The sequence below is a fragment of the Brachycentrus maculatus genome, unplaced genomic scaffold (genome assembly GCF_059751285.1).
Source record: "Brachycentrus maculatus isolate JH-2025_06_01 unplaced genomic scaffold, ASM5975128v1 h1tg000180l, whole genome shotgun sequence".
Taxonomy (NCBI): Eukaryota; Metazoa; Arthropoda; class Insecta; order Trichoptera; family Brachycentridae; genus Brachycentrus; species Brachycentrus maculatus.
This window is the reverse complement of record NW_028280931.1, coordinates 1,595,262-1,618,339: the sequence shown is the minus strand read 5'-3', so window position 1 is coordinate 1,618,339 and position 23,078 is coordinate 1,595,262. Positions and strand designations below refer to the sequence as shown.

General features: G+C 31.9%; 2 protein-coding genes across 3 annotated transcripts in view; one reads left to right on the top strand and one right to left on the bottom strand.

Annotated features, from left to right (window-relative positions):
- Positions 1–443: 443 nt before the first annotated feature.
- On the top strand, positions 444–10,311 carry Ddx56 (putative ATP-dependent RNA helicase DDX56). Its single transcript, XM_088262494.1, has 10 exons — positions 444–645; positions 723–947; positions 1,966–2,228; positions 4,411–4,671; positions 5,882–6,080; positions 6,966–7,127; positions 7,830–7,927; positions 8,141–8,282; positions 9,530–9,757; positions 10,144–10,311. Exons 1-10 carry the CDS (start codon positions 577–579, stop codon positions 10,216–10,218), a joined length of 1,722 nt encoding a protein of 573 aa, XP_088118620.1. The 5' UTR covers positions 444–576; the 3' UTR covers positions 10,219–10,311.
- A 1,844-nt stretch (positions 10,312–12,155) lies between these two features.
- Positions 12,156–23,078, bottom strand: part of SerT (Serotonin transporter) — a 59,278-nt gene continuing 48,355 nt past the window's right edge. For both annotated transcript variants that reach the window (XM_088262480.1, XM_088262481.1), the window contains 3 exons: positions 19,474–19,674; positions 16,835–17,002; positions 12,156–14,932 (listed from right to left, as the gene is read on the bottom strand). In XM_088262480.1, the coding sequence (XP_088118606.1) occupies positions 14,861–14,932; positions 16,835–17,002; positions 19,474–19,674 (441 nt within the window). In that variant the 3' untranslated portion in view covers positions 12,156–14,860. The remainder of the gene's footprint in view (positions 14,933–16,834; positions 17,003–19,473; positions 19,675–23,078) is intronic.

The following is a 23,078-nucleotide window of genomic DNA, read 5'->3' as shown; positions in this document are numbered from 1 at the left end:
ACAAGTTCTTCTGTTAATGTTTAAATAGGTTGATCGAATATAATTTTTACAAATAAGCAAATTTAATATGGATCCACAAGTCCTCGTCATTTAATATAATGTTATTTAATTTTCGTATGGAATCCCGGCCCAAGGCTCAATAATGATAAATTTATACGAGCAAAGTTTACTTGAATCTGAAAAAAAACAGAAATTCATATTTTTATTGATATCATTCGATAACCGGATTCGAAGGTCGTTGATACAACTAATATCGATATAAGAATGTTTATGATCGAATCATTTTTCCCTAATGTATCTTTTCACGTCTACACAATACAATTATTTTTCCACGTCGTTCAACTAACCCCGCTATAAATGTCTAATTTTACATTATGCATAAAATTTTCCTTTACATCTTTTCATTATTCTATGGTCTTATCCCTCGTGGCTTCCGTGGCTCTGTTGAAGGATTATCTGTCAAATCTTCACGGAAGTTTTGGTATCGAGTGTGTTTTTATCAATTTTTATGTTGACATGCTTATTGAATCGTAAATAGTTTTGTATATATTATTATAATAATAATAATTTACAACGATGGCTTCATCAAGTGAGGAAAAACCCCCAAATTTCCATGAAATGGAATTAGATGACCGTATTTTAAAGGTTTTTTTGGTTAATTATGTTTTTATTTTAATTATTTCTTTATTTAAAAAATATTATAGCTCACTCCCTTGTTGCAGGCTATTGCTAAACTAGGTTGGTTCACTCCGACATTAATTCAAGAGCGAGCAATTCCATTGCTTTTAGAAGGAAAAGATGTTTTGGTTCGTGCTAGAACTGGTTCAGGGAAAACTGCAGCCTTCACAGTTCCTGTTATTCAGAGGATTCTGAATTTTAAACAAACAGACTCGGAGCAATGTGTAAAAGCTCTCATATTGGCTCCTAGCAAAGAACTCTGTAATCAGGTATATATATTTTACATTATTATTATTATTATTTTTAAAAAAAGGGAAATATTTATGTTTTTATTATTTACACAAATATTTCAATTTCATACTATTTCTGTGAGCCTAAGCGGCTCATTATTAGAAATACGTATCAAATTGTGGTAGAGTGGATTCGAACCGAGAAACTCTGACTTAAGAGTCCGCGACACTAAGCACGGTACCACAACCCGATACGTTTATGTATCACAACCCGATTATGTATCTTCCAATTCGTATATTATCCTTAGAATCTGATCAAGTTAAAGTCTTCGGTGCCTTGCTAGAAATTTAAAAATAGTCATTAATTCATGTAGTTTAATGCTTCAAGCATATTTTGAATGGCTAATTCTTTAAAAGTTTTGAAATATAAATTGAATCTCGACCCACACTTGAATGTGTTCAGCGACTATACTTGTGAAATAAGTTGTTGGCAACATGCTTGCCTTTTTTATGAATATTAGGAGCTTGGTTGGTGGTTGTAGTTTATCACCTCAAATGATATTTCAACACGAGTTGAATGTTGAGAAAATTTCCATTCAATCATGTTGTCATTGTTGGTTCGGATCAATATTAAAAATCGCAAGTATGCTGGGATTTAATGTCTGGTTTAATTTTTTTTCTGATGAAGCGAATATGAATAAGTGTGAATGGGGGGTTTTCAATCTCTAACATAAATACTAATTTGCAGTGAGAAATTTTCAAAATCTTAAATTCCCAGTCCCGGTTCGATTCCCAGGGTGTTCATAATAAATATGGGTGATTTTTAATCTAATATTTATTTAATATCACCAATACTGGACTGATATAAGAAGCGCAGGGCTGATTGATCACCTTACCTTCATGCAATTAACAATCAATATAACACTGCGTCACTGTGATGCAGTACCCTATGCACCATTGGGTGCAAATAAGGGGGTTAAAGGAAAAGAAATAATGTTTGTCTTCAGCACTCCCATTTGTTTTATGTATGATAATTTCTTGAACTTTCTGTGGGCAGATCTCTTCCGCTGTAGCCGACTTGACAGTGAAGTGCGCCCGAGAAGTGCGATGTGTGGACCTCTCTCAAGATGGTGACCTGAAACTATTCAAGCCCTTGTTGTTGGAGAAACCTGATATTGTGGTTGTCACACCCTCTAAAGCCCTAGCCCACTTGAAAGCAAACCACCTCAAATTGAAAACTGGACTAGAAATTCTCGTAATAGATGAGGCAGATCTTATTTTTTCGTTTGGGTATGAAGATGAAATCAAAGAACTGTTAAGGTAATGAAAAAAATTTACAATTACTAAAAAATTTTAGTATATAACCACTCACTAAGATTTTTTGTCTACTGGTTTCGAGACGTACCCATCTCTTCGTCAGGACAATCACTACAACAGCATGCAAACAATACTGCACGTCACTACCATAGCACTATTCACACACTTATAACTACATAAAATGTTGATCACATTTGATTTTGGCCGACCCAAGGACCAACATGCACTAGGGGTTGCAGAACAAACATGCACTAAGGGCCAAGGTCTGACATGCACTAGGATTGTTAGTCAAAGTACGTCGGGTTTATATAGTTTTTTTATACATTACTTTGGAACTAAATCCTGATGCTAGAATGTAATGCTTTATCAAAATTTTTTTTGTGTTACTAACACATTGTTGTCGGGCGGTTTTTTTATTAATCCCTACCCTAATTTTACTCAAGACAGTCTGCCGCCCGACCCTCAGTATACTGATCGAAAGTAACCGCAAACTCAATTCCGATCTGTACAATGTTTTTTAGTATCTCTCGCGCTGTATCAAAAGTAAGCAAATAGAACGCCTATAAGCGTCTCTTACTCCTATAGTTTATAGGCATTTCAGGTGTTTCCCGTTTCAAACGTTTCCCCCAAAAAGTGTATAAAGATTATCATTTTTATTTTATATTAAGTATTAGTTTTGCAATCTATAGTGTAGAACATGTTGTAAAATAATATAAATGGCTGCAATGAATGTTTCTAAACAGTGAGCGAGTGTTTTTGCCTCGAATTTTCACTCATGAATTACATGAAATTATAGTAACTTTGAACATAAAGAGTAAATCCACTCACAAGTAGGAATAGGCTATGAAACTTATAAAGTTGAAGCCTGAGTAGGGACATGATAAACGGTGTTGCATAAGCCGTAGCTAGATTTCAGAGTCACTTGGACGTTAGGTAATTTAAAAAAAAAAAACTCTAAGCAGTGACAGTAGAACTGCCGCAACTCATTCTAAATTCAATTTTATTTTTTATAAATATGATAATTATCTTTATTTCTGAAATTAAATTCATTATTACGAATATCCTAACTATATTCATTTATAATTTTCTACAAATATAGGAAAACATAATTTTTATCTGACATAATATGATTTTGTCTGTTGCGTTAATCTATGAAAAATTATATAACTATTATAACGGTGGCTGAAACTTTGGGATAAAGAAAAAACAAGTTTAACCGGATCCACGCGGCTCGCATAACCGTATGTGTTTTAACAAGACATGCCCCATACGCGGCTGACATAAGCGTTTGTGTTTTCACTTTGCTCCAAGTTTCGAACCTCAGTTCAACTTGGAGGGATTTTTTCATGGTGTGGAACTTTGGATAAAATAATACGTCAATCCTCGGCCTTATGACATCTGTTGAAATATCTGACTAATAATTTGTAACATCACAAGGATAAATAAAACAACAGATCCCTGATTTTTCTTGCGGTCGGTAATTAGTCCGCGCCATAATCATGCCCTATATCTGTCTCACTCTCGACGCTACGCATCGCCAGTGGGTAAGAGTGACACACGATGCGTGCTTTGATTTATTTATGTTACGATCTAATTTGTTTATATTACGATATATTTCAAGAATAATGTGACACTCGTGTATTATAGAGTACCAAAAAGGCACAATGAATCCCATTGAACGTTTTTGCTTAGGAAAATAAATTGTTTCATAACTAAATACATGATAAAAGTAATCATTTAAAAAACGGCGAAATACAGCCGCGCACGAGCGTCTCTTAGGAACAAAGTTAACGCGTTTAAAAGGTTAAGAGGGTCAATCGAAAAAATATACTGGTTAGTGCAGAAATGATGTATCTCCCATACGCGATATATAGTAGATACATTGTTTTGAAATTAACCATTTAATAACTACTATAATTAATATATCTTCATTTATATCAAATGTTTTGGTTTATTATTATTTATTGATTTGGCTTTAACTTTGTGGAATAACATGGTGATTTAAATATAATAAAATACTTGTATACACTTTTGAATTTATTCATGTAAATTAGACTAGTTTCGAGAACTACAGATCATCTGAACATCTGTGGTTCTCAAAACTACTTCTGTTTACATCAATAAATGCAGAAGTGCTCTTTTACAAGTGATTTATTTTTATATTTGATTTTGATTATTTTCTCAGCTATTTACCGAGTGTTTACCAAGCTGTTCTCGCATCCGCAACGCTCTCGGAGGATGTGCAAAACTTGAAGAAAATAGTTCTGAGAAATCCGGTGATACTCAAATTGGAAGAGCCGGAATTGGCTCCGTCTTCGCAACTAGAGCACTACCACTTGGCTGCTGAGGAGAATGATAAGGCGGCCATCCTATATGCCTTGCTGAAGCTTAATCTCGTGAGAGGAAAAACAATCATATTTGTAAGGACAGTGGACAGGTGTTATAAGTAAGTGTCTTTAAATATTTACATAATTAATCAAAGTATGTACAGTACTTTATTTAATAAACTCCCTAAAGAAATAAAAAAAATAGAAGATATCAAAATTCTTAAGAAAAAAAATTATGCCCATTACATGTGAATCTTAAAAATATATATACATATAAAATAAACGATAAAGACTATTATACCATTTATCAAATAAAACAATAAGGTTCATATATACCTTGAGTGTAAGTCCCTCTCCAAACACAAGAGCTCAGTCTCTTTTTTGGAGCGGCACAGCGAAACTAAAATTATAAGTTTGCGATATGTACAAATGTTTAGAAATTGTATCAAATTTTATTAAAAAATGTAACTATATCAAATAAATAACAAAGTCCTCTACTTATGCAATTTTGACTTAGGTAAATTCGCACTTACATGATATTTTAAAATATTATACATTTTTATTTTTCAAGTCGTTTGTTTATACAAACTATTGTGTTAATGGGATAGTGAGAGAGAAAGATAGAAACGGTTTCTATAGAAAAAGAGCGAATAAGAAAGGTCTCTTTCAACTTGTATGGACTCTCTATTAGTATATCTTAGTTTATGTCATGGATTATTATTAAGTTTATCCATGTAGTGTAAAATGATAACTTTACAGTAAAACCTCAATATAGCGGACTAATTGGAGGAGGGGTGTCCGTTAAATCCAAAATTCATTATTTAAATATAGGTTTAAAATATATATATTTTTTTAAATATTGTACTGTATTCTGATATAAATAAACCATACAATAAAAACAAACAAAATTCTATTTATTGCCTTCAGACACTCGTTGTGAAGTGTCGTGCTTGATTCCGGTAATCCTTTTCAATGAAAAAGGAATCAAGTTTTGTTTGCATTTTTGAAGTTTGCCATTTTTTTATAATCAACTCTCTAAAATTATGAAAATGCGTATAATATTTATTGACCGGATTTTTGTCCTATATATTCAAAGTTTGTTAAATAGTGGTCCGTTATATCGAGATTTTACTGTATACACAAGTTTATTGAAAATATAAGATGATTTCTTGTACTGATTTTTGTCATGTAAATAATTGAACCAATATACTATTGAATTGTTGCAGATTTAAATAATTTTGAAGTGAACCTATATACCATTGAATTGTTGCATATTTAAATTATTTTAAAGTTCAGAGAAAAATATTACAATTTTTGTTTGTTTTCCAGGTTGAAATTGTATTTAGAACAGTTCAAAATACGAGCTTGTGTTTTAAACTCTGAATTACCCGCGGCAGTGAGGTGTCTGGCTGTCAGTCAGTTTAATAAGGATGTGTACCAAATTATTATTGCATCCGATGAAAAATCCTTGGAGAAACCAGATGGAGGTTTGCCCGTTCCTGTTGAAACAGATAATAAAAAGAAAAAGGTTCATAAACATTATTTTCATATTATATTCAAGTATGTTTTTAATAACTTTAACTATATTTTTGTGTTGCATATGTAGTTTATCATTTATTTACATAAAGCCAAAATATAAATGTTCGTTTTCTCAAAATCTTAAATCTTCTTAAGTTATCCAATGATTGCTTTGAAATTTTAACACAATGTTACATTTGAATACACCCTTATTATTTTTTTCTTGATAAACGGCTTTATTGACTGCGATGCCAGCATTATCTGTTGAACGTAATAGCAACACACACAAGCAACGCAAACACTTCTCATGGCAGACAGCGTGCTTCTTGACATCTACTATCATTTGGCATTTTCAATGTTTTCTCACAATCACATTGTTTTTTCATAGAATTTGATATTTTCATTGAAATTAAATTAAACAAATTCGAAATCTGTGCTTTTCATTTTTTTTCTTTTCCATTTTACTAGACTTAGCTGCAGCAACACTTGGCCAGGTACACCTAATTTATAGTTTTTTTTATTTTGTTTTTTATTAGTTTTTTTTTATTAACATTAATTGTATACATTTATTTAAATCACAATTACAAACATATTTTTAAAAAAAATAAATTTTGCAGAGACCCCCACCAAGCCTTGTGTGCCTTGCCGGTGGAGTTCTTTTTAATACACTTTTCATTATTTTTAACCATTTTAACCTAATATACACACAAAAAAGGGAGAAAATTTAAGAATATAAACATTTTACAATTTTCATGAAATAAACTTTAATATTTTATTTTGACCTCTAACATCCGTCGGCAACAAATTAAAAACGTTTGAAACGATATATTGCAGTGTTGGACTCCCATATTTATTGTTAATTCTTGAAAGTAATATGTAAAAATATTTTTTGCAGAGAGGACAGCAGCAACCCTCAAAACGAAAAAAGGATAAAGAATCTGGCGTGTCCCGGGGAATAGATTTCAAATGCGTGTCTAATGTAATAAACTTTGATTTCCCGCCCGATGTGAGTTCATACGTGCACAGAGCTGGCAGAACTGCACGAGGAAATGATCAGGTAATATTCATATATAGTTTGCGAAAGCTAAACTGGCGGTACACAATGGAGTCCGGTTCCAAACCTAATGTATGGAAGTGAAGCGTGGAGTTGGCAAGGATGAAAGTAAACTTAATACAGTCGAAGTGCATCCTGTCAGTCGAATGTGCGGCAAAGCTTTGTATGATAGATGTTCGCATGGTGATACATATAAGGAAAGAATGCAAGGCTGCGATAAAATCAATAAAGGTGTGTTGAGATGGTTTGGGCATGTGGATTGAATGAGTGAAGAAAGTATAGTTAAACAAATTTATGAGGCAAATGTGGTTGGTAATACAAGCAGAGGAAGACCAAGGAAAACTTGGCATGATCAAGTATTTCAAATACTTTAAAGTGGTCAGGTCAGGAGTAGGAATAATCGGCATGTATATATGAGAAGATGTATGAATGTGGAAGAAGTGACGATTGTGTGCAGAGACAGATTGGTCTGGAATTCTATTCTCTCTGCCTACACCTGCTGAGAAGCAGCTTGTTATAATGGTTATAATGATGGTTAGTTTGTTATAATTTATAGCTTAAAATATATATATTTTTTAATGTATCCCCAACACAGAAAAATTCAGTGAGGAATTACTGTAATTTCTTATTAGTAATTATTTATACGATAACGGAAAAAATAAATACATATGTACATACATATTTATATTGTTATATTGTTTACAGGGGACAGTTCTATCTTTTGTTTCAATGCGAGAAACTCCACTCAAAGAAAAGGTTGAAAAACACCTATCGAAAGGATACAACATGACAAACGTTTTGAAGTAAGTGACTCATCAAATAATTTGACATTTTTTAAAATTATTACTTCAGTTTAGTGATGAATAAGTATTCAACCAAATTGATAGAGTTATTATCTAACTCTGATCAAATAATGTCGACGTAATCTTCTCTCTGAAATTTTTCTTCATTGTTAAGTTGTAATTCATTGTTTTATATGTGATTTTTAACATTAGGTCTGTTTTATTTTGTTTCAGAACCTATGAATTTTGTTTAGAACAAGTAGAAGGGTTTAGGTACAGATCTAGAGATGCTTGGAAGGCAGTCACCAGAATAGCAGTCAGAGAAGCTAGATTGAAGGAAATCAAACAGGAGCTCCTGAATTGCAAGAAATTAAAGGTACCGGCGAATCTCCTTTTTACATTCTTTATTTTAAATTTTTTCTGCTTTAACCTTTTAACCGCGTTAACTTTGTTTCTGAAAGACACCCGTGTGTGGCGGTATTTTGCCGTTTTTTAAATGATTACTTTTATCATGTGTTTAGTTAAGAAACGATTTATTTTCCCAAACAAAAACGTTCAATGGGATTCATTGTGCCTCTTTGGAACTCTATAATACACTTGTGTCACATTATTCTTGAAATATATCGTAATATAAACAAATAAGATCACTATAAAATAAGTCACTCTTACCCACTGGCGATGCGTAGCATCGAGAGTGAGATATAGATATAGATATAGGGCATGATTATAGCGCGGACTAAATTACCGACCTCAAGAAAAATCAGGGATCTGTTCTTTTATTTATCCTTGTGATGTTACAAATTATTAGTCAGATATTTCAACAGATGTCATAAGGCCAAGGATTGACGTATTATTTTATCCAAAGTTCCACACCATGAAAAAATCCCTCCAAGTTGAACTGAGGTTCGAAACTTGGAGCAAAGTAAAAACACATACGCTTATGTCAGCCGCGTATGGGGCACGTTTTGTGAAAACACATACGGTTATGCGAGCCGCGTGGATCTGGTTAAACATGAAAAATTTATGTTCCTGTTTCATCTTCATAGAAATCTTGATTTTACAACACCCGCAAAATTACATAACCCCGTTTTTACATCATTTTAAAAAAAAAATTAAATATTCTGCTAATGCTTATGAAAATGTTTACCCTTCTATCTATCCCTATGTCTAAGTAAGATGTATCTAAAAAAAAAAAAAATGGGGTGTTAATGTACATACATAAAGCCTTAAACTCATTACATTTTTTATTATAGTTTTGTTTTTTTTTTAGCAGAGCTTTTGTAGTTTTTAATTTAAATTTTACTTGGTACTAACCACTGTTTCTTAAAATGTATACTGTCCTGTGTTTTGATGCGTTCCACATTATTTTCAACACTGCATTTATTATAGAATTTAAGAAATAGTGTTTACAAAGCAAAATTTTAATTAAAAATGGATAATTATTACCACAAAGTAACTATCGATTAAATTAATGAAAAAATACATAAAATTAGTTGTAATAAATCCGCAACATGGTGATGTAAGTTGTATTTTTGATTGACCAATATACGTGGGATAATTTTCATTGATTGGTAAGACTAAAGTTGGCATGGTACATTTATTATTATGTTACCTTTTTCACAGGGTTACTTCGATGATAACCCTCAAGAACTACTCGCTTTGCGTCACGACAAAGCCCTTCACACGGTGCGAGTTCAGCAACACCTCTCCGATGTTCCTGAATACATTGTACCTGAAGCATTGAAGCAAGTTAAGGGGATCACCAACTCCAAACCAGCCACAGCTGTAAACCCTCTTAAAAGGAAAAAGCCCAAATTCACATATGGCAGCAAATCGGCGCTCAAAAATAAGGTAATGCCATTAAAAATATTATGGAATTACTTTATAATTTTTGTTTTAGTCCGCCTCCGTGGTGTAACGGTTAGTGTGTTTAGCTACTGTGCTGGAGGTTCCGGGTTCGATTCCCAGGAGGGGGTGAAAATAAATATGAAGGATGATTTATTTATATTACCAGGGTATTATTAATATTACCCTGGACTGGTCTCCAAAGCGCTGGAGTGATCACCTTGCCTTCATGGAAGTAACAATCTAGATAACACTGCGTCAATATGATGCATTGGGTGTGGATAAGAGTTAGAAGAACTTTCAAAAAGAAAGTTTATTCGGGTTTCAAAATTAGGTATGAAATGAAAGGTTTTTTTTTAAATCGATTTGAACCATTTGTTTTATTTTTTTAGGCAAGACAGAGAAATCCGCTGTTAAATATGGAAAGTGAAGATAATTCTAAAAAAAGGAAAACAGAAGAATCATAATGGAATATTTTAATATTTTTCTGTGTCAAAATGTGTTAGTATGTTATTCAACATATTATTTTATATTCTAATAAAAAAAAAATTAAAATTGTTTTTACTATGTAACCAACTATGTATCCACTTAAAATATTGTCAATTTTTTTCTGTGTTTAATTCTTAAAGTAAAAAAAATTAGATGTGACCCCATAATGAATGTTATCAAGGTTTTTATTAACATCTCTATAAAAATTATTATCCAGATTACTTTCCATAAAAATTTCAACACATGAATGGCTACGCTGAAATCTCACAGTATTTCTTGCATACATGCATATGAGTAGACCACTTGCAAACCACATTATGTAAAAAAAATAATTAGAAAATGGCTCCAATCGGTAGAAAATGGATAAATATTAACGTCCATAGTTAACACAATCTGCCAAAACTCGTTAAGTTAGGAATAAAATGGAATAGAAAAATCAATACTCTTGCAAAACTCTCTATGCCGATCGACAATTCACTTTCTAAAAGCTCAAATCGTTAGAAGATTTTATATTCTACCGGTTTTATATTCGCCATTGGCTAAAAAACTTTATTTTTAACATAACGTGGTTTGGTACGCAATGCAAAGTTATAATAGAAGTGACAAATGACCATATTTGGCATGTTATGCTTTATTAGTTCAAAAAACGCAACGATAATTGTGACGAATATCAATGCAGTACATGGTGGTCGAACAACAAGCATAAGCCAATGTCAGTGGTGGTTCCAGAAATTTTGAGCCGGAAACTACAGCCTAAAGGACGAGCCTCATCCGGGAAGGTACCTTAAGCTTGATGAGAATGTCCTGGGGAATCTGGTGGAACAAAATCCCACCGTAATCTTTGAAGAACTGGCAGAGAAGCTTGGATTTGGTCATTTAAATATTCATCGATACTTCATGCCATCTGAAAGGTCAGCAAACAGGGTTTGTGGATCCCTCATAATCTTTCTGAGTCTAATCGCGAACAGAGAGTGAATGTATGATCTTCTTTGCTATCACGTCTCAGAAACGAGGCTTTTTGGATCGAATAATGACTGCTGATAAAAATGGGTTCTCTATGAAAATGTTAAGCGACAAAGGACGTTAGTCCACTACACGGAATTTTACTGTCCGTCACGTCAGTTAGCGTTTTAAATCGATGATTGGCTTCGATTGGCTTGTGCTTTTCTCCATCTTTCTTCGGATCAGAGTTCTTGATCGGTTTGTGAACACGTTGCGCGTAAATTCCTAAACTGTTGTAGTTTCTTTCATTTTTCAAAACCGGATTGCCGGATAGTACAATTCTGGGGGTAGTGGACAAGCGCCCAAAGTCAGTAAGTGGGGAAAGGAAAAACACCGGAATCTCAGGCTAAAGCACGTCTTCATCCACGTAAGGTGTTGCTTTCCTTTTGGTTGAATATGAAAGGCGTAATCCACTTCGATCTTTGAAACCAGAACCAAACAATAACGAAGGAGGTCTACTTCGAGCAACTTGAGCGGCTTATTAGTCAGTGTTATTAGAAAAACTACCATCACTGGTTTCATGACGAAAAGTGTTTTTCCAACAGGATAATGGTCGGCCGCACACAGTTAGGATGATGATACAACGGCTGGAGCAGCTTGAATGGGAAATGATGCCCCGCCCAGCATTTTCGCCTGACATACTATCTATCTACTCTATTTTTATATCTAATCTACTCTATATTTTTTAAATTCTTTTTCACTTGAAAAAGAATGTATTAATTAATAATCAATTTTGACAAATCATAGGTCTTTAAAAAAGAACTTTGGAAAAAATATTTTCGAAGTATTTTTCTATAATTTCCTTAAAGGGGCAAACCATGTTTGCCCCCTTCGTCTGCTTTAGCGCCCCCATTTATCTATGGACCCCCTCTTCCCGTTGGGAACCTTAGTAAAGGGTAAAAAAATAAAGCACTTTTTAACTTAAAACTTTATTTCTGTATTAGTGTTACAACCCCAGAATGGCTTACATGGCTGTAATAAGCCACTCTGGTATTGCTATAAAATACAATATATATTTAAAAACAAGAAAAATATACAAAAGAAATACAATGGCTAACGCATTTCTTTTTATTTCTAAATACATAATACAAGTGTAAATATTTATATATGTAGGTATATGATTTTGTTTTTTTTTCCTCTAACATTTAACACTGATTAAATACAATATTATTTTAATGACTAATGATTAACATCTTAGTAGCATGAATTTTACCTAAGCATAGTATTTTTTTGTTATATATTTTTATAAGCATTCCAATACATATTTCACATCCAAAATAGCTGAAAATAATATATATTTATTTTTTTTTGTTTTCATATTATTTTTTTAACCTTTTACGAAAAACTTTTATGCTCAAGCTATATGAATAAGCATTTACGTTTTCTGTCTTCACAGTTCGAATTTAAGCGACAAATTGGTACTAATAATATGTAAATCAATATTATAGTATATTTTTTTGAGAATTTATACACGGACACATTGTTTTGTTATATGTTAAAGCTATATAGCCACAGAATTCAACATATTTTTCTATTTTCTACATTACACGCAATGCTTCTCCTTGATTTAAAAATACGATTATCTATTATTTTCTAATATGCATATTTTAATAATATTTCTAAGCAAATAATATAGCAATTTGCACAGGTATGTGATGCCTTCTACGAATTTTACGTATTTTTATTTAGATATATTTCCACTATCATAATATTGTAAAAATTTATTTATGTATACATACTTTAAAACAACAAAAAAAAATTTTAACTATCCGAGTTGATAATATGGCTGAATTATCAAGACAGATAGTAAAATTATTCTGAAAAAATCGTTTAAATCATTTACCTCAATGATTTATTGCCCTTAAATCACAGAAGTAAATAATTTTTTAAAACTATTTACAATATTAATATAAACAACGATAATTTTACTGAATATGCATCATGAATTTTTAATATTATTTCATTAATTTTTAATATTAAAACATCCCGTTTTATTCAACGCACACTTTATACGATAATATATTAATACAGTTTACACATTTACAGCAAAAAAGCGAGACATTTTTTTTTTTAGTTTTTGTGTTTTTTTTTCAACAACTATATTAACGAATTTTCGAATATTGATAGATTTGTTTATAGTCGATCCAGCATTTACTGAGTTTTTTTTATATAAATCATTGATTCCTAAATACATTACTATATTAATTTTAAGCATTAATTACTTACATATTTTTATGTAGTGCTCATATACACCAATAAGCATATTTTTTACATTTGCCTAACATTCAACGAATCAACTATACATAAATGTTTTATAATTATTTTTTTTTAAATTATAATAAACCTCAAAAATGAATAATATATTTCACGGATATACTTTTTTAATGGTCCTTGTATTTGATATTTTCGTAATAATAAGTGTTAAATTTCGGTTAATTAAAAAAAAATAGAATATGGGAAACTATTTTGGATAATTTTAATAAGTTTGAATATATACGGTAGCGCATTCGTATACATGCTTGAAATGACAAAAATCATCAAAAATCCACTGTAAAAAAACCTTGAATTTTTAAGTTTTTAAATCTTAATTGAAACAAATTATAATTTAGTAACAATTCGTTATTCTGCCAGAAAAATACCAGAAAACATAAAACGTTATTGAAGAGGTTTTTTACGAAATAAATATCAAATAAATGCAATCTAATATTTTTTCACTTACTTTAGAAATCCATACATCATTAACATACCTACCAAAATAATGTACGTAAAAGAAAACAAACAATAGTCTAAACATTTTTTCTTCGAAAAGTTCACAAGGTTATTTTAATGTTATCAACAAGCAGAATACATGACAAAATTAAATTTAACGACTCCATAAATATGTTGGTAGGCATTTAATGCACAGACATAGCGATGGTTAACCTTTTAACCCATAATGAATCCAACATTGTGTTAAATATGCAGGGGTGTGCCAAAAAACATTGGCAAAAGATTATACTGCAGTATATTAAATTTCAACCAGATTACAACAATGAATTATTCAAGTACATAAAATGCAATAGAAACTTTTTTATTGCTGATGCACAATTTGACAATGAGGTATTAGGTTTTGCAGATTGACCATCGAAATGTTGTTTTTTTAAACTTATATCATGCTTTTTTCATGTGTTTTATTCACAAATGTTATATTTGCATTTGCCTTTGTTTATTTTGTTGCAAATGCATATCAATTTCACGTAGATCGTATTTTGCAATGTGAGTTTTCCAACTCAAATCCAAATTAAAATCATATTATTGCATCCACGTGTGCTAGTAAAACGACGCTTCTTTGATTAAATCAAACTTGCCTCCTCACTCGAGTAATTTGTCTCCCCATATAAACCATATCTCTCCCTCACTCGAGTCAACTATCTCCCCATATAAGCCACCTCGCTCCCCGCTCAAGCCGGGTCTCTCCCCAAAAAGATCATGTCTCTCCCCACTTGAGTCAGGTATCTCCCCGCTCGAGTCATGCATATCCCTGTTCGAGCCAGCTCTCTCCCCCGTTGAGTCACCTCTCTCCCTCCAGCTAGCCTTTCCTCCCCCTCACACTAGCCACTCTTGTGTAGAGCGCGGAGGTCACACGTCCGTTCCTCCGCAGTAGCTCGTAGGTCTGGTAGATACTTCTGGCTTCATGATGGTTTTAATACGCTGAAAAATAATAACGCATCGTTGATTTCAGAATTTTATATTTTATGCACAAAACAAGGGTGGAACTGGGCATTTTAAAGAACAAGGCAGAAACAACAAAATGCGTTTTTTTTCATAAAACTATTTTTTTATAAATAAATTAGCACAGCTTTTTTCTCGTTTAACACTACGGAAAAGTACGGGTTCGCATTTTTTTTCTCTCAATATTACGAAGTTAAAAAAAATATATGTTTTGCTAAAACAATGAAAATGTTACATCTGATGCTTAGAGTGAATTATGTTTTAAACATGTGTATATTTTTGTAATAACATACAATCAAAAGTAGATTTATTGAAAATTATTTAAAATATCCATTTCTTTAACCTACCTTGTAAATAGCAACAACAAAGCAACAATTATAAAAACATTCAAAAAAGGTTTTTAAAACTTTTTTTCTCGTTTGTTTTGGCGTGTGTGTAATAGGTACTTATCCGTTTGAATCGCGGAATTAGTAAAAAATATACGAGATTTATTGAGACGTATAATATTACAGTGTATACTTTGAAAGCTTTCTCTCACTGTATCGACTTGGATTCTAAAATCCTTCAAGTCCACAGCATGCATGTCTGAATCTAGTGACTAGTGACATCTGAATCCAACTCTTCAATGTACGTTTAACTTTAAACCGATAGTAAGACGTGTAGCCTCCGAAGTATAAACTGTCCGTTAAAGTTGACTTGAAAGTGATTATCCGGGATCTGAGTGCAAGGTGAGTGAGAATATCGGATGTCAAGTGGAAATGTAAATAGTATAATCCCTCACACCGCGACTAGTTCACGTACTTTTGGTTGTACTAGGTAGGTACCATATATTATTCTATGATCATTAAAAAAATATATTTCGCAGTCACCCAGTGAAAGGATATTCCTGCCAATGTCAAATGTTATTTTGATCGTTACGTACCTGAAAGAGAGGTGATCAACCCAACGCTTCAGGTTTCAGTCCAGGATAATATTAATATGAAAGTGGAAAATCACTAATTTATTTCGACCCTCCTGGGAATCGAACCCGGGGCCTCCAGCACGATTGCTAAGCGTGCTAATCACTGCACTACGGACGTGGGGTAATTTTGAAACTTTAGTAGTCGCTAGATAAACTAGAAAAATTATTTCAGAGACCTTTATTATTAATATTATTAAAATTATTTTAAGAATTATAATATGTAACTAAATAACCAGAAGACAAAAGTTACTGAATGCAAAATATTTAAGGTTTTTTTTTCAAAATGGAAAATTCGAGATCAATTCAAAATCAGATTCGAGAACTAGCGTTATAAACTTTTTATCTACAATACATAGGCAGATAAAATGTTTCCTATTTTAAGTTCTATTTTTATTTACCCACTGAGATTCAAATATTTAAGATCGGGTTCAGAATGCCAAAGTCGTTATATGTATTTAACGTAGTAATATTTTCCTTCGTAAATTGGGTATAAATAATATGTAAAGTGGGTGTATAATAATAAAATAAAGAATGTTTTGCTTTGTAATTAAAGTTTATAATTAAAGTTTATTCTTAATTTATCTTTATAATATTTTTCAATCTATCTGATTCTGACAGTTCAGAATATTATATTTTTTCTATCGGATGTCTTTTGTTTTATTCTGTGCGACGCATGCGACATCTGGTGGTAGAACTGTTTTATGTAGGTACTATTTATAAGTACTTAATAAAATGTATAGGTAGGTACCTAGGTATTTTATTACATGTATATCGACACAGATAAAGGGACCAGGTAGGTACTTGTAAGAAATAAATAATGATCTTTCACTCTTATAATGAAATAAATAATCATCTTGTATGTATATCGACACAGATAAAGGTACCAGGGAGTAAGAAAGAAATAATGCTCTTTCACTCACGTGTATAACTGATCCCGGTGTAATGAGGAACTTGTAGATGATGTAGAGTGGAATACAGATGATGGATGAGCCGGTGAGGACCCACCCCACCGTGATGCTCCAGTCTGGGTACTTGTATTCACTGCCGAGCATGTCCTCGTACGATAGGAGAGAGAATATGAAGATGCACTGTAATGACAAATATTTGTATTTATCAACAATTTACTATTATTTCTTAAGATTTATCTTTAATAAATATCACGATGTGTGATTATTGATTATTGACTAATAAATTAATATGAAAAATCACAAGACTATCGGTAGCATTCTTATTGAAATATGTACAGAAATAAGGGATATATATGAAGGTTTAAACTTAATATATTTTTATAAAACGAAAAACGTGCGTTCGCATACGTCATCAAATTTCCGTCATCGAACGTTTTATGACGTCATATGGTTTATAGAGCTGTAATAGTAGTAGTGTGGATTGTTTTTTACCACTACACTACCATTAACCAACGAAAATGACTGAAATGAGTCATTGAAAAAACATTAACTTCATATAACGTTCCCTACAATAACGCGGTACCTATCTCAACGTTTTAGGGAGGTTTCCTGTATTTATAATGATTTATATCGAATTACCAATCGCAAACATTACAAATTACAATAATGTGCCTTCACTGAGTTTTCCCGTGCCAACGGCACATTTTACAAAATTTAAAATCTAAGAAAATTTATGTGTGTCCAAATACTTGTTCACAAAATCTGGATTATCTCCAATTACAGGAGTTATTTTCATATGATTTTTTTACATCTCATCAAATATGAAGAAGAATATGGAAGTCTGGGCATTTACGGGGCTGACGACCGTCATAGAACGCTCATAGAACTATGACGGTCGTCAGCCCCGTAAATGTCCAGACCTCCATATTCTTCTTCATCTTTGATGAGATGTCAAAAAATAATATCTAAGAAAATTGTTTAACTGTCTAAAAAATACGACATGGCTGAATGATGGAATATAATATTAGATCTTCCCACCTTCATTATTCAGTATTATTATTTTTACGATTTAAATTAAATTATCAACAATAAATCACTATTTATTAAGATTTAAAGCAAATTATCAACAATAAATCACTATTTATTAAGATTTAAAGCAAATTATCAACAATAAATCGCTTTTTATTAATATTTAAAGCAAATTATCATCAATTCATTATTGTAAATTGAGAGATCATGCCAATTTCAACTCTCTGAATCCTACACTAATTCATTTATATTTACATTACTCTCTATTAAATGACGGTATCCAAGACCCATGTGGTAAACTTTACCATGGGCCATGTGGTAAAGTACCTACTCAAAGCGACGGCATCATCACGGCTGTCCAAATTTAAAACACAGTAAGGGACATTTTTTTGTAGTAGGTTTTTTTTTTGCATTTTTGGACTAAGTAGAGTCTACTTAGTCCATAAATGCAAAAAAAACCTACTACAAAAAATGTCCCTTACTGTGTTTTAAATTTGGACAGCCGTTCATTTGTTATGTTTAAAGTTATTTTGAAAGACAATCAACAAAACAATTATCTTTTATTTATCCATCTCAAGAATATTTTTTTACATTTTGTTTACTGTAGGAAAAGGTTTATTTATTTATTTAAATATTATTATTTTTGGATAATAATGATTTGTCATCCACAGGGTGAGTAATCCAGTGTCTGAAAACTAATAATAAATTGTTAAAAATCAACTGGTCAAATGGAAATATCTAAACATTTAAATCAGGTTTTCCCCTAAAAATATATGTACCCTAAACTGTTTCCATTATAAAATAAAACTTTTTTTGTTTTTAATAACTTTTTATGGGTGTTTTTTTTTTCCAACCGGTTTCGCCAAGAACCTTGTCATCATCAGGGTTAAACATGTACCACAAAGTAAACAGTTTTCTATTATAATTAAAATATAACTTTGTTATAATTCCTCTAACCGTCCCTTAACACAAACATTCCGCATTACACTATAATATAAATGTGACTTTGTGTTAAGATCACTATAAATATATTTTTAAAACTTAATTATTATTTTAAATCAATGTTTTACTTAGTAAATACCACTATTCCTTCAAATCTACTGTGACACGTGTTTCTTGTCACAATAGATTTCAAGGAATAGTGGTATTTACTAAGTAAAACATTAATTAAAAATGGATAGATTTTACCACAAAGTGACTGCCGAATCAATAAATGAAACTTAATTATTATATCTACGCTTCTTTTTCAAGACTGATTATTGTAACTAGTATTAATCAGTCTTGAAAAAGAAGCGTTTAGCTTCGAAACCGGTAGACATTATAATTAAGTTATGATAAAATATTTACAGTGATTTTAAAACAAAGTTACATTTTAATTATAGAGTGTAATGCGGAATGTTTATGTGTCAGGGGATGGTTAGAGGAATTATATATAAAAAAAAAGCGGTTAGCTTCGAAACCGGTAGACATTATAATTAAGTTATAATAAAATATTTATAGTGATTTTAAAACAAAGTTGTATTTTAATTATAAAATGGAAAATCACAAAGTTATTTCTTCAAATATAAATTACATACGTTTTCTATTAGTTTTCTATCAAGAACGTCTGAAGTCTTTCTTACCAGCAAGAAAACTGGGCTGATGTAGTTCCAGCACACTCTCCAGAAGATGCCGGGTCGGTGGCCGATCATCTGCTCCACGTCAGATGAGAAGTTGTCCACTCCGTAGAGCCAGCAGACCCCTGCAGCTTCCACAAACACCACGAACAGGATGGCCAGTCCGGGGCCGTATACGTTCAGCAAATTGACCAGGTACACTCCACCCTGGAATCGTAATCTTTGTTAGCCATTTTTATTTTTTATCTTTTAGATTGGAGGTACAAGATTTTTTTTTTCAATGATCTATTTTGCAGTCACCCAGTGAAAGGATGTTTCTGCCAGTGTCAAGTATTATTTTAATTTACAAACAAAAAAATAAGAGGAAATTTAATTTCAATTCTAACCCTTGTCCGCACCCCAATGGTGTATAGGACACTGCATTATTTAAACACAGTGTTATCTTGATCGTTAACAACCGAAGGAAAGGTGATCAGCCCTCCGCTTCAGGTACAAGTCCAGGGTAATATTGAATAAATATTAGAGTGAAAAAATCACTTATATTTATTTGACCCCTCTGGGAATCGAACCCGGGACCTCCAGAACGGCAGCCGAGCGTGCTGAACATTACACTAGGGAGGCGGACGTAATAGAAGGCGGAGGCGGAGTGTAATAGAAAATACTAATAATAATAATTAATATTATTTTTTGACATCTCATCAAAGATGAAGAAGAATATGGAAGTCTGGACAGTTATGGGGCTGAAGACCGTCATAGGCTGGTTTAAGAGAAGTTTCATCATCTTTGATGACATGTCAAAAAATAATACGAAAATAACTCCTGTAATTGGAAATAATCCAGATTTTGTGTACAAGAATTTGGACACACTCCAAAATGTGTTAATAATAATTAATACAAAATTTCATAGTTTAAATGCGTTAAGCTTTATCATTTTAGAAATGATGAACGCAATTCTAGAATTAGGTGCAGAAAGAAGGGTGGGGAGTTGGATTCCTGCCCTTGTTAAGCTATTTAGAAATTTCTCCTTTCTTGTTGTGAGCGGACACTGAAAGAACGTATGGTTTGCATCCCCTATATCTTGTCCACATTCGCAATTGGGTGATGTAACGCACTCTAAAGGTTTATAGATCATTAAGTGGGTTTTTGTTTCATCTACATAAGAACATGTTTTATTTTAATCTGTGTTGAGAACAAAAAGGATAAACTAAAAGAGTGTGGGCCAATTAGAAACTTCTCAGCATTTGATCATTGCTGGGAGAAAATCACGTAAAACTCTTCAGGATAAGCCGGACTATTGAATCCTGATCTAGAATCGTAAAGTTAAGTATTTTTTATGTATTTATAGATGGGATATGCATTTATTATTTATCTTGCTTATTATGTATAAGGTTTGTAGAACGTTAAGTGGATTTTTGTTTCTTCTACCTGAGAACACGTTTTATTTTTTTGTTGGGAACAGGAAGGATAAACTAGTATAGATCAATCAGGAACTTAGCATTTGATCTTTGCTGGAAGAAAACCACGTAAAACTCGTTAGGAGAAGCCGGACTGTTGACTGTAGTCAACAGGTCTTCCGTTCCACTAGAAGAGGGTTTGGCATTTTGTGTCCTACCTTGGTTTATGATACCCACGTCCTTCACTATTTTTATCATAAATGAGTGAGATAATATGAACATACCTCTCGTGAGTTTCTTATGATCTAGCATGGATCCGATGTCGGATAGGTTCTCTCACTCAGGCTCCTGCAACGCGTCTTTGTTATGTTTTGATGCAACGAGCAGACCATAATGTTAACAATACCAGCTCGCTAATCCGAACGTAAATCGTGCAGTGGGTCGTTCGGATTCATGAGTGTTTTGAGGAAAACGAGCGAGAGAAAGGATTCGGTGTGTGAAAATGCTTTCCCTTTTTTTAATTTTTATTAAGGCACTAAATGAACAATTAAAAAAATTGATACTTTTATTATGGCTTGAAAAATAAATATTTTCTTTTGAACCCACAAACCAAACGCTCAGGGGCTTAATTACACATTCGTCACAAAACCGTAAATTTCCCAGTGTTTTGGAAGAATTTTTCAGCCCAATTGATGGCAATGTTGAAAGCTTTCCCGGTTTCAGAATATGGATTTTTTTTATTTGCATCGTTCGGATTGATCATACTTCAAATCTATCCAAAATCATACCAGCATGTAGAAAGTAACTAAGATCATAAAATGAATGTAATATGGATGTTCAATAATAAGCAGAATGGTGACCATTGCACGAGTGTATTAAGGACCAGTATTCGTTAAGTCGCAACTTAATTTTCTCCAGGTAACATTTTACGTAGGTAATTGATTTTTTTCTTAAGACACAGTTTTTCCAATGAAAAAATATATTTTTCTTCAAAATAATTATATGGTTTTGAAAATAAAAGAGTTATCAAAAGATCTAAAAGAGCTTAAATAATGTATAAAAATATTTTTTTCAAATATATTACACAAACAAAAAAATATCCGAAATGCATCATTAAAAAAATCCGGCGTGGAAAGACGTGTTACGAATTCCGTGTTGCGTTGTATCCTCTTACGTGATCGCTTTTCTTATTGGTAACGTAATACTAACGTTTTCAGTCTTATTAATATCGTTTCTCATTTGAATGTATTATAAATACTAGTTTATAATGATGTGTATATGTTAGCCAAAATCAGTTGAAATGTATCATTGTTTATTCTACCTATAAAATTAAGTAGAGTAGGTACAAATACGATTAGATAAAAGCGGCCATGCTAAAAGAAAGGCTAAGAGATTGGAAAAGCTGTGAAAATTACAATTTCAAATCAGGCATCGTGTCTGCCGGCCCCTTTCCACTGTATTACAAGTTAGAGCTATTGTAAAGGAAAATAATGTTTGGCAACTAATGATAGTTTCGTTGTATTTTTCATCATGGTAGTTCTTTAATATAAGTTATATAAACTGTTATTACAACATGTTAAGTAAGTTATCATAATTGTGTTAAACTTGAGTTAACGAATCGGATATTATTGTAATATTAAATTATAATAAGACAATCTCTCACCGCATTTATGAACTTTTATATTAAAATTTATATAAAGTCATATTTATTCAATATTACCCTGGACTGGTACCTATAGCGCGGGAATAATCACCTTGTTTTTTGTTGCTATTATTAACGATCAATATAACACTGTGTAAATGGGGTGCAGTACCCTATGCACCATTAGGTGTGGATAAGGGTTGAAAGAAGAATAAACATAGCTTACATATTGATGTAATAACTTTATCAGTTAAATCTCAAGTTGACATACTTATAGCATCCGTACAGTGAATAATCCAATGTCTGATAACATATGTATTAACATAATAAATTTTTGATGGTCATCTGGTGAAATGAAGTATCTAAAAATTGAAATCGGTCTCTTTATCGTAAATATATATGTTTGTGAACTAATTTGGAATGAATCTCACATATGTTTAATTGGAGTAAGCTATATATATATATATATATATATATATATATATATATATATATATATATATATATATATATATATATATATATATATATATATATATATATATATATATATATATATAGATATAGATATAAAT

Excerpts from the sequence above, each read along its gene's own strand:
- Ddx56 (XM_088262494.1), top strand. The coding sequence starts at position 577 with ATGGCTTCATCAAGTGAGGAAAAACCCCCAAATTTCCATGAAATGGAA. Across the intron at positions 2,229-4,410 it reads GAAATCAAAGAACTGTTAAG|CTATTTACCGAGTGTTTACC; the intron begins GTAATGAAAAAA and ends TTATTTTCTCAG. Across the intron at positions 7,928-8,140 it reads AACATGACAAACGTTTTGAA|AACCTATGAATTTTGTTTAG; the intron begins GTAAGTGACTCA and ends ATTTTGTTTCAG.